This window comes from Columba livia, chromosome 4 (assembly GCF_036013475.1).
Source record: "Columba livia isolate bColLiv1 breed racing homer chromosome 4, bColLiv1.pat.W.v2, whole genome shotgun sequence".
NCBI classification, from domain to species: Eukaryota; Metazoa; Chordata; class Aves; order Columbiformes; family Columbidae; genus Columba; species Columba livia.
In genome coordinates this window covers 17,008,696-17,021,639 of record NC_088605.1, presented here as the reverse complement: position 1 = coordinate 17,021,639, position 12,944 = coordinate 17,008,696, and the positions used below count along the sequence as shown (strand labels likewise).

The window sequence follows — 12,944 nt, the reverse complement described above, 5'->3', positions numbered from 1 at the left end:
TTGATCAGGAGAGCAGACATTTCCTAAGCACCTTTTTCATGCTTCTCTTAAACTACAGTGAGGATTGGTCTTGTTTTGTAATTGTGTGGTGCTGTGAGAGATGGCTGATTAAATCCATGGTACTGTAATTTGAATGTGCAAAGTCGTATAGGTTAAAGTAGTACATAGGATTCATTACTACTTCTGTGTTGTGTTTTCTCCGTCTTGTAGGGCCAAGGACTTTGGATCATAATACTCACAGAGGTGTATTTGTAACTAATAATGCATGTTTGTATTAGGAATAATGTTCTGGCCCAGCTGCTTTCTTAATTTCTAGTAAGAAAGAAAAAGCAATATATATCTTTTGTAGTCTGGGGTTTAGTTGGCAGCCAGGGATGTGGTCAGTGATGTCTGAGGTCAGAATACCTGGTTTCAGCTGCTGACTGTAGAATTAATGATCTCCCTGTTTCAGGGGAGGGAGGCAGGGGAAGAGCACCTGGGGAAAAACAACAACAAAATTACTCGTTGTCTATAAGAACTGCAGCTGAGAGAGTTTTACTGTGCTCTGGATTTATTGTTGTTTTTCTCTTTGTATGTTAAAGAGATTTACTTGACCTCTTTTATTCCTGCTAAGAAGTAACTGTGTATTAATTTCTAGGTAATTTATGTTACAAACTAAGAACATGACCAAAACATTTTGAGAAATGGAAATGTGATCTTAAAACTTTTTTTTTACATAATGTGAAAAAGAGATTATATTTTTTCTGTTTGTAAATGTATGTGAAATTATAATGATTTCTATAAATGATTGAACTTAATGAAAGTGCAAAAATATAGACATCTGTCAATATTTTTACCTGTTTTTTAATAAGACGTGAATTAAAATTAAAAAGTTACGTCAAAATCAGGCAAAACATCACAAAGAGTTATTTAAACCCCAAAGTTATTCTGTAGAATAAATATGCACAGTTGGTAGCCATAAAGCTTTTATATTTTACAGACTAAATAGCCAAAAAAATTGTTTAAACTTTGGTGTACCCGTAATGCACTGACACTTGGGGTGCAAACATGGCATCAATGCTCAAAAAGGCTGTGATAGCTTAACACAGTGAATTAATGTTGTGGGGTAACACATTTCACAGAAGCGTTTGGTGTGTCAGTGGATTACTGTATCAGAGATTTCTTTCACAGTCTTAATTCTGGTTTAGGTCTTAAGTGGAAAAGGAGAAGGATTTGACTGAAGACACCACCTATTTCTGTATATCACAAAGTTATCAGAATCATTAAGAGGATTTATTTTCCTTGGTAAACGGGTGTGTTAAACCAGGATTAAAATGTGCTATATGGAATTATTTCAAGATATTTGCGCAGTAGCTTCTAAAGCCTTTATTAGAGATAATAACATTAATAATAAAAGGATAAGCTTTGTTTTGTCAGCCACACAAGGTGAAGCTCAGTCTTGTGTGTTTTCATGAGAATTAGACAAATGTTTTGAGGGCCTATAAAAAAACATTAGGTGACTACTGTAATGAGCAGTTACTATATAACAGCAAACCTCAAGAGTCATCTAACCTGGGCAGAAGTTAGGTCAGAAACTGTGTGAATTTGCTCATCTCTGGGGGTGTTCTACGCTGGAATAATGTTTTTGGAAAAAAAATGAAAAAATACTTAACAGCAAACTTTCAAAATACCTTTCTTACATATAAAATACATAGAATATATAGACATATTTAAAGAAACATGGGAAAACTGAGAAAAGTATGCTTTTTGAGGAGTTTTGAAAGTTAACTCTGATATTATGAAACTTTTCTTACAGACATTTTCACATACTGTAGTTATTTACAGCTGCTTTGTCAGGCTTTCAAATAAAATACATATTCAAGCAGATGCTTAAACTACTGAATTACACCCTATCACATTTGAATGAGTACAAGCTTATATTTAGGTTGTGTTCTGCATAGTGATACATCAACAAGATCTGAAATTACCTAATTTGTACACATCATAGAGACCATGATTTCAAGTTAAAAAATTTGGCACCAGTTCCAACAGGAGGTATTTTCCTTCCTTATGAATTCCATCTGTGCAACATGTAGCTTTGCTATAGATACGGCAAAAAGAGAATTTGTGGTCCTGATCCAGCTTTAACTTCTCATGTGTTTCTACCGTTTCATTCAGGTTGCATCAGTTTCCCGATCGAGATACGAACGTGGCCCACAGAAGGTGGTGCTTGTCACATTGAGGTGGTCCACGTGCCAGAGTGCAGGACAACAGTATTTTAAATCATTGTTGCTGCCCTTTTTTGCAAATAGCACAATAGTTGTAACAAGAACTGTTTTCTACGATATACTAGAGGAGGGATACTCAGTGAATCCTTAATCATTTTCACAGAGTAATTTTGTGTACCGGCTCCAGCTCTACATGCTTCTTTTGCAGCAGTGGTGGAGGTGTGATTCAGCTGCTGCTCAGGAAACAAAGAAAATGATAATCAATACAGGATCTGTCTCTAAAATGGAAAATTTCTTTGCAGTTTAGGTTCAGACCGGAATTGCCTTGTGCTACTTGCTTCAAATACCTCGAATAGGTGGTGTCTGAAGTTGGCCAGTTGAACCAGGAGAAGACAGAAATGTTAGTGGCAAATGCAAAAGTTGATGAAGGCACAGAAAAGCAGGGCTTTTTTTAGAAACAACCTATCAATCCCCTCCACTCTTCTTCCACATTCCTGCAGCAGCTGAATAATCTTATGATATACCATTGATATCTTATGATATACCTAATTCTTCCTTTCCTCTTTTAACATGTAAAATAGTTAGCTGCTGTACTGTGGAGGAAAAACTTCCAAACTTGGGCATGAATTGAGCTGAAGTAAAATAGGCAAGTCAGAAGAAAGCCTGGAATAGTAGGTCTGAGAAGTGTGAATTGCCCCATGTTCCCATGGGCTCTGCATGGAACAGCTTCACTGACCTACTGGGATTGTGCCAGGTGTGCACTGGAGTAAAACAGCACAGGTGATGTGGCACCGAGGAATTGGTTTTTGCCTGCCTCAAGTGTTTTATCAGAAACAAGGGAGAATTAAGTAGCTGACAAAGTCCCTTGTTTAGATTACATGACCCACCACAGCTATTCATAGCTGGTTGCATAAACCACCCCACAGTTTGGGCTCTAGTTTGACATCAGTAAAGCCAGGCCACTTACAGGGAAGTGGGAGATAGTGAGGCATATGCTAGGATATTAGCTGAGAAGCTGATGCAAATCATCAAGCTAATTAAAACTTTGCAAAGTTCTTTAAATATCTGATCATGGTACTTTTTTGTCATAGTAAGACAGTAACAAATTTTTTGAAAGTCATAAAATTAATCAAAGTTAACATTTTTGGCGTAAATTCTTTTCAGTTCCTTAAACTATTTTTGTTAACATCAGAAAGCAACGAATGGAAATGCATCTATTTTAGATGCCAAAATTAAATTAGATCACCTGATGTAGTTTATCATAGAATATTATTCCACTATTATTGCCTAAAAGCTTTACTGTAGCGAATTTCCAGGAGCAATGGGAATCTTTTGCAGAAATATCATGTGTATCAGCCTAAGATGCTGTTACATTTGTTTGATTATTACTGATATGAAGGGTTTGTAGATTATGATGCTCTTCTTTTTATTAATTTGTAGTCCAGCCATGTGATGTACAGTTTTGTATTAGAAAATTAGTTACGCAAAGTATCAGGAGTGCACCCACATAGCTTTAACTATGCTAAAATGTGAGCTTTTTGCTTAGATTATAGTTTTTTCTTTATATATTCTTGCTGTGATTGTAGCGGCTGCTAGAACCTACCATGTATGGCAAAATCCATCTGTAACAAACATTACACTCTGTGATCTTTATTTAGGATGTGATTAAGGTGTTCCTTGCAATGTCAAATCTAATTGTTTCACCAAATTTTCATTGCTAACCTATGTTTTATAAATGTTAAATCCTTACCTTTTTAATCCAGGGGTCTTAGGCTTCCTGATTATACAGTGACATAATTTGTTTCAGTTTGATTTGTCCAAGAAGACTCCATGATCCCCCTTTGAGAAACCTATCTTAAGCCTTATCCAAACCTTATTTTTATATAAGTGTCTCTGGAGACAGTTTCGTGAAGTCATCTCTCTTCTTGTAGGACATATAATTTTATATAGTTACAGAAAAGTATTTTTGGTGAACAAATAGCAGTATATGCCATTTGGAAGATAGGAAATCTAGGAAATTCCTGAAGAAGCCAAGATCAATAGGGGGAAAACCCAGAGCTAATGATAATAGGGAGTCAGAGAAATCCTGGTCACACTGTAGATCCATTACTAACCAGAGATAATTAAATAATTAATATTGATATAGGAGATGTAGAAATATTCAATAAGAGTTTCTGTTCTGTACTTGGAAAGCTGTGTGTTTGCATTCCACAAGGATAAGAAAGTACTTTTCAGGGCATAGATAGTCACTAAAGGATAAACACTTGAGACTTGCAGATAATTTGTACCAAACAGTCTTTAAAGAACTAGAAAGACATCTGGTATGCTGGTTATTTTTAATAAATCTTGAGGTAGTAGATAAAATTCAGAAGAGCAGAAGACGAAAATGTAAATATTAAAAAGAAAAGTGACAAATTGGATGGGGCAGCCAATAGTAGTGTGTTTAGGTGGATGGAAAAGCAGATACAAAAGTGTACAAGTCTTTTATTTTTCTCCATGTATCAAAAGGTTCTATTTTCTGTAAGCAGAAATTGGAAAATTAATATTAGAAATTATTTTTGATAGAAGAAGTGATTAAGCCATTGCAAAAAAAAAAAAAACAACCAAACAAACAACCACATATGAAGAGAAGGTGTGGATATTCCATGACTTGAAGTCCTCAGATCAAAATCATACACCTTTTTAGGAGGTACGTTTGAGTCAGCCACAGGTTAGAGGTTCCATATTAAAACTGGTAGGTAAAATGTAGTGTACATTGCAGAGAGCAAACCAGTTGATCTAAAGGCTCTCTCTTGGGTTTCAAATTTAACAATACATCAAGTGCTTCCACTATATTTCAAGCTGGGCTGAACATTATGTAAACATTAAATGTCTGTTTATTCTGAGTGTAATAAAGGGTGGAAAGACATTTTATTTTAAAATTACTTTTGCATCATATTCTTCAATTATAATTTTTCTAATGTTTCTTGGCAGAGAAGAAAGTTTATTTTCCTGAAAATATGTAAATATATATGTGCTTCTATGTATATGTATATATGCATTTCTTCAAAGTAAAAACAGAGCACAGAAAATTTAAAAAGAAAAAAGGCTTTCAGAGAAAGTATTTCTAACTTTCTGCAGAGAGCTATGACATGCAGGGCACCGAAACAATACCTTGAGTATAGATTTCCCTTTAAAGCAAGGGCACTGATTCAATCTCTGCTCACTGGGGCAGTTTCAGGCAGGATGGTGGCGCTTTTGCAAAGTTACAGAGCACATCTGACAATCATCAAATAAATGTTATATGATGAGGAAAAGGGATTATTTTCCTTTGATACATGGGATAGGAATTGAAGAAGGGCGTCTGTGCCTGAAAACTTGTCTGATTTTCCAACTGCACTGAAGTGATGATGTATTATTATATTACCTCATAGTAATATATGCAGTAATGTATCATATACTTAATACCTTTAATTGCTGTCAAATCAATCACTTCTAAAAGGTGTTATCTATTCTCACGGTCCTTATCTTACTTAGATCCTTAATATTTCTTGGTTACAGCAGCTCAGTTCCTAAGCATATGTCCTGTAAGTATTAGAATTCAAAGAATGAGGAGATGAGATGTACAATATCTTACAGTGATCACATTCTAGTGTAAAAATATTCATCTCAGTAAATGGTTTCAAATATATACTAGATGGATATGTCCTTGTCTGCATTTTTGGTTTAGTTTTGGCTTTTATTTCATAACACAACTGTTCTCCTGGGTTTATAAAATGTCAAGGTCAGAGAGAGGTGAAACTGAATGGTGCTTGGAATCTGAGATGCAAATAAGTTTTAGATAATCCATGTGATGCTCAGAGGCCATCTAGTTTCACAGAGCCATTAGCATTCAGGGACGCTCATTAGCACTCAGGCATCCAGTCAGTATGCATTAGCAAAATGAGATGTGTTGATTAAAGTTACAAATTATGTGTTGAATGTTTAGACTTGAAACCATAGTGGCTTCACATTTATGAGAGTATATTCCCGTACTTTCACATTAAAAAACATCAATTCTTTCTGATCTTCAGTGCTTTCTTCGTGTACGTGTGTATATGTGCCTGTGTTTGCTTATGTCCGTGTGTATGGGAGGAGAAAAAAGTAAAAGTGTGGGTGGAAGAGAAGGTGAGAAGTTAATGCAATTTAAATATTCATTGTTTTTGTTTTGAAAAGTCTTTGAAACACTCATGGTTAGGGCTACCGCTGCTCTGATAGTAAATTTGAAATAAGTTTAAAAGTACTAAAAAGACTAGGAGGATTTTAATCTTTAATCTGTGTTATACTGGGTGTTGACCTAGGAGAGGGACCTTACATTGTTTAGACACAAATATCCCATTGTTTTAATGGACTTAGGAACTAACGCTTTAAAAAATCTGGTTCATACTTCAAGGGATATTCAGCATGTATTATCTGATAACATTTCAGAGCTTCAAGTGAGATATATCTAAACCCAGAGGATTATGTGTGAAACAATAATATACTAGTTTAATGTTTGAATGAATATTAAATTTTATCACAATGTGTCATGGTCATATTACATGGGGCTATTTTGTGTAAACACAATAAACAAGGCTACTGTACTTAACATTAAGCTATCAGCATTTTAGATAGCATTAGTAAAATTTATCATCCTTAGTGTGCAATGTGCATCATTGCAGATAGTCTAGAAGAGTTATCTTAAGCAAACATAGCATACCACTCTAATCTCTAAGAATACTCGTCTTCAACAGTGCCAAGATAAGGTACACCAAGCTGGGAGTTAATCCGATACACAGTTCATAGCCTGAAGTATAGAAATTTTTCCGAGTAGCTTCAGCTAAACCTTATTTCTAATTGCTATATAGAAAAGAGTAATGTAGAGTCTTAGTAGCTAAATAACTGAAGTAACAGTATTTGCTAGTGGTTTTCGCACAGCCTGAACGATGATTGCCAAGCAAAGAAGCTGCTCCAGTAGCTGACACTTTTTCTTATAACACATTTTGTGGTTCTGTGGAAGGGTCTGGGAGGACCAATTATTATGCAGATGACTAAATGAGATGAAAACAAGTTATGCAAGGCTGATATTGTGAAAGTGGCTTATTTGCAGGACTAATAAGAAAGTAGTTTATTTGTCTTCTTTCTCAGGAAACCGTGTCTAGTAACTGCATCTGAAAAGAGTCATGGAGAAGGTAAGAATGATTCTGGGCATGACTCAGCACAGAATTTCTTATTTTTTCTGTTTCTGGTCTGAAACAAGTATTTGTATAAATACCCTAAATGCAGACATTGTTTTTAGGAGGAGAAGGGACTTGCAATGTTATTTAAAACAAAGGTGTTTGTAGGGAAAGCCTTGCTGTGAGTTCAGACCAACTTTGAACAGAAGATACTGTACAGAAAATCAGCAGAGCATAACTTCTGTTTTAATTTGCCTGATTGTGTTGCCCTAAGACATTTCTTAGTGGGTTAAATGGAAGTGCCAGCTCAGTACCAGATGTTGAGTCCAGCTCGGTACACTGTTTCTGATAGTGATGTGTCTGCTCCTGGCCAGACCACCGCTTGGCAGCATCCATCAGCTCCTGGGGCACCGACAGGAGTGGTGGTTGCTGTCAGGAGTGCTCTGTTTCACATCCCTCTCCAGTTCCCTGGATTTTCCACTCTAGGATACTTTCACCTCTTCCTTTATTTCGTTTGTTGCAGTCTGGGATTTGATTTCTCCATTTTGTTTTCTGTATCCCTCTTGCTCCCTGAGAGGAGTTTGATTTGGGAGAAATTGTCATTGGCAGCAAACAGTGGGTAGGCTTTGAGCTGTGGTAGAATGCAGGAAGCATCTATAGGATGTCTCCTGCTTGAAGTAGACTTTTACCTTCTATGTTTATAATAATAACATAATCTGTTTCCTACTTGGTACCTTTCCTTTGGATCCTTTATTTTTAAATTATCTTTTTTTTTTCTTTTTCTGTTATTTTATTATTATTATTATTTTTTAAATCTGCTGCATCTGCATTATTTGAACTCCAGATTCTGTGCTTCAGAGAGAAGTCTGTTTGTTTCAAGCTATATTGTTCTTGGAATAATCCAAGAAATATATCTGCCAATATGAGGTGCTGAAAACATAGAATTAAAAAGACAGAAAGTATAGAGTAAGCCTGGTATTTTTCAGTCTGTCCTTCTGACCTGGAGGATACACCATGTATCATCAGGTTTAATAGCTGTCAATAGATTTCTCCTTTATTTAATGTAATTTTATTTTGGATCTATTTGTATTTTTGGGCTCCATGACCTCTTGTGACACAGAGTTTCATAATTTGATTTATGTAGTTCATATTACATACAAAAAAGTCCTTCTTATAGCTTGGAATCTTTTGTTCTGATTTTGCTTTAGAGAATTGCCAGCTTTTGCTTTATAGTTGTCTCTAAATACCAGGGAGAGTTATGATTCCTTCAGGAGAAATCATCGGTTGCCCTGTTAGACAATCACTGTATTCAAAACATTACAAACAAGACCTGGTTTAAATTAACTTGTTTATAATTATAAAGAGTGGTTTCCTTACAGCAGCAGGGTTCTTCAGACATTACTCTGAATTATTTTCCAGCTAGTTATTAATAGCATTGACAAATGATGTTCTTACAAAGCTAAAACTTGTGTGTGAAATGATATTATTTTCCATGCTTTTGAATCTGGAATCAATCATTAAACAAAAAACTGAAAATCTGATCAAACTGACACTTCAGACTCATTTCAGATCTTTGAACATTGGTTTCTAGCTTCATAGTCACTGGGATAAGTTTTATGATAATTCCCAAACTAATGAGAAATAAGGTTATTGGAAAGACACACTCTGATGAACTTGTTAAACATTAACATATTTTTATTTAAATTCCTATTTTGTATTTTTACCAGGCAGTAAAGGGCTTATTTTTTTGTGATAAATACACATGTGAAATTAGCATTAGACGTTTTCCCGTAAAATTTTCAGTGTTGGGAGTGTGTGCTTTTAACTGCAGTAAGTAGAAGTAGCAAATTTTCAGCATATTTTAAAAACATGTTTTTCACTTCTCAGATGTGATTCAAGGATTTTCCAGGGTGCGCTGATCTCAGTGAAGATATCTGAGATGAGGAAACAGCATGTTTGGGGTGAATTCCAATTGTTACCCATCTTTGCAGAGATCCGTCACTGATGCTCAGTAGTGCAGGTGGGCCCTGCAATGATAGCCAGAGTGCTGGTGGTTGGAGCTGAAAATAAATAAAATTATCTACGTTTGCTTTCTGGAGATTTCATAATCAGTTGGGAAGTAAGACATGTGATGAGTTTGTTTCTCTCCTGTTTGGTCACTTTTTATCAGGCTTCAAATATACAGAAATATTTCACAGAAAAAAATTATGAAGGTCATAAGTGCTTTCATACTTGGGAGTTCTAAGAGGTATATTTAAGCCCTGGCAGACTTTTAACCTTTTCTAGCTTACAATAAGTTTGCCATCCTTTTAAAACCCTTTGATAGTATGGCTTTTGTTCCCCTGAAAGGGGGACAGGGCTGCCTGGTTACTCAAGCAGATGCCGGTCTTCTGATTTGCATTTGATGAAAGCCACTTGTGAAAGCAGAATCAATGCTCAGATTTATAAACAGTAAACGTGGGCATTGGCTTGTCATTTCTTCCTAGTCTGTTGTCCTATAAAGCTGTTCAAGTTCCTCTCTTCGCAAGAACATCTTCCTGCTATCCCTGTTGCCCATAAACATTATGTTAGATCGAGATGAAGGGTGAGTAATTCTTTTTACCTCCATTATCTGTTTTCTTTTTTTTTAATTTAACAGCAAAAAATTAAAATAAAATAATAAAAAAAATTGCAGCCATTTAGAATAGTGCATTATAAGTTGATGAACCATAATAACCAAACTGTGTGTCTGAAGGGGCCTAATTACAGAACAACAGAGGCACAAGAGGGAGCTTATTGTGGACAACAAAATAGTGCTCTAATAATGCTGTCACCGTACTGAGTACAGCATCAGCATTATTCCATGCGGTTATATCCAGGTACAAAATGGAACAGAATGCATCAAGAAGAACAACAGAAATGAGTCTGAAAGGGTTGTATATCAAATCAGTGCTAGCAGGGAGAAAGACGTTACTTGGAATGAGGTTAACTGAAAGAAGAATGGCAGTGACTTTAGTGTTTCTAAAATCGGGGTGCTTTTGAGTCGTCTGTGTGTAAACTCACACTGATAAATGTATAAGGAGTGTATATGTATGTTGAGGTATGGATACAGGAGTCAGAGGATCAGCACAATCTAGTAGAGTCTTTATGTCATGAAATCTGATGTTACAAACTATATCAAGGCCAGTGCCCAGTAAGAAGAGCTGTGGATGTACTTTTTATTCTATCAAAACAGGGTGTTTATCCTTTTTACTTTGGATATATGATGTAATGTTATTATTTCATGCCTAAGACATCAGTAAAAAAAACACATTGTCAGTGACGTGGCCTAGTAAAAGGACTATGGGAAAGGTGTTGCCATTTCCCTTCAGTGCGATCTTTAATGAATCTAACTTACTTTGGCTTGCGTGTCCTACGTCTCTAGGCATGCTCCGTAAAACCCTGTTCACTGTGACAAAACATAGCCCTTCCAACAGAAAAGCTGAAAGTTTCACACGTACCAGATGAACATTTTTTATAGTGCAGGTGGTCAGGTAGAAAACTCACCCACAAGCAATAGGACTGAATACAAATCTCAAAGTACTAAAAAGCTCATTCCTTTCTCTTGCCTGTTTCTGTAGTGCACAGTGCAGGACAGTGCATGGACTCCTGAGCTGTTGCAAATGTGAAACTGTTACTGCAACATAGGTGGTAAAGCACCTCTTGGGCTAACTGTGCTTTCTTCCTGTGATGCAGTCGCTGTGCTCAGTATGAGATAAATCAGCTGTAGTATATTTATAGCGTAACAAAATCTCTGAACTGCTTCCAGTGTCTGATCAAGTCTGACTGGTGCCAGTTTGAGTGTCATTAAATTTAGTTCATTTTTTTTTTTTTTTTTAAATGCTAGACAATTGTATACATGGGAAGTTTGAACAGATTTATAAAAGATCACATTACTTGTGTCAGCTTTTACTCTCACTCTTATTTTCCAAAGTTATATGTGCATCAAATAGGCAAAAACATATTTCAAATGTAATATTGAGGGGTTGTTTCTATAGGTGAATAAATAGTATATTAAAAATTACAGCCAAACTGTTCGTTTGTACTCTTGGTTTTATAGTGCAAATATTTCATGCATTTATTTTTCAGAATCATAAGGCACCATTTTAAAAAAAAATATTGCAGTATTATTAGACAGTTTCCCTTTAGAAAAAGAAAGAGAACAAAGCCAGCAAATTTTCCTCTTTTAGTGGCTTCGTACCACTTAATATATAGGGAGGTCAGGTAGGCTGTTGTACAGGGTAAGATATGTGTATTTGGAACCTGAAGGTAGGAAAACCTCAACAGAAACTCCAGATTTTAGATTTTTAAAATTTTATTTATTTATATATATATATTTATTTTTTTTTTTTTTCATATGTAAAAGAAGAAGCAATGTTGTGTTTCTTGGTCTCTTCTAGGCTCGACTTTTAGTCCCCAGATAAGATTCTGGTTTAAAACCTGACTGCAGGAATCAGGACATGAATTTGATTAGCTCAATCATGTGAAACTTTATACTTTGTCTGCTTAATTTCAGAGTGTATAAAATGGAAATTTTTCATCCTGAACTAAAATACTATGGTATTCCTATATTCGTTGCAATGCAGGAGTACATGATCTATTGTAATGGTGGTCAAGTGAAGCCTTGAGTGGGAACTGGCCTGATGTGTGGAAATATCACTGGTTATATGTCAATATAAATAGCTGATATGAGTAGTTATAGTGAACCCTCTTGGCTCAAGATGTTACTGTTGCCTTCCCCAATGATATTTACATCTACCCGTGTTCATTTATTTGGGTGTCACATCATCCATTGGCTAAAATATTTATAGCTGCTCAGATTTTGGGCTGTAGGCACTGTAAACCACTTAGTATTTAGGACCATAGTTTGGAACATCCTTGGATAGCTGCAGGCACCAGGAAACAAAGGGACAGTTTTTCATGCAGATGCATGATTGGGGGACACGGATGGATAAGTACTACTGTCAGGCAACCAAAATCTTTCCGTGCTTGTGAGAACCAGTTCTCTGGCAGTACTATAGCAGCTGTACCATTCCGTTACCTTTCTCTACTGTCTTCCAGTTGCACCAATTAGCTGAACTTTCTTTTTAGCTGTCAGATTCCACTACAAAATTTATTCTCTTAGAGTTCTCTCCCTTTTCTGTCATTGACTCAGCCGAATACTTCTTAATGGCCTTCCCAAATGAGGTTTCTTTCTTGTTGCTGTTTTGTGTACTATGTGCATATCTCTTCCAGCCTTTATCATTCCCATTTTGTGACCACTCTGCATGTGCCTCTCACCTGACAGCTCTTTTGTGACTCAATTCTTATGAGCCAACTTTTCCCTGCCCTTGAAAACAGACTTCATTATTTTGGCACTGCTCACCTCACTCCCTCTTCAAGTCTCTCGTTAAATCCATTTCTCTCAGTTTACTACCCTTCACTGCATCTGCTCTGGTGCAACCCAGTCCTTAACTGTGTATATGTCTAAAAACAAAAGAATGAAACACCTATACTTGAAAAAAAAGTACAATTTGAGACTCAGAAGACCATCCTGCAAATAAAA

At 35.9% G+C, this 12,944-nt stretch overlaps 1 protein-coding gene across 4 annotated transcripts in view; it reads left to right on the top strand.

Moving 5' to 3' along the window:
• The first annotated feature begins 9,784 nt into the window (after window positions 1–9,784).
• Window positions 9,785–12,944, top strand: part of LDB2 (LIM domain binding 2) — a 379,784-nt gene continuing 376,624 nt past the window's right edge. The window contains exon 1 of one of the 4 annotated variants that reach the window (XM_021286127.2): window positions 9,785–9,965. In XM_021286127.2, coding sequence (XP_021141802.1) covers window positions 9,946–9,965 — 20 coding nt within the window. In that variant the 5' untranslated portion in view covers window positions 9,785–9,945. The remainder of the gene's footprint in view (window positions 9,966–12,944) is intronic. The other 3 variants (XM_065060621.1, XM_065060620.1, XM_065060619.1) reach the window with 3 other exon arrangements.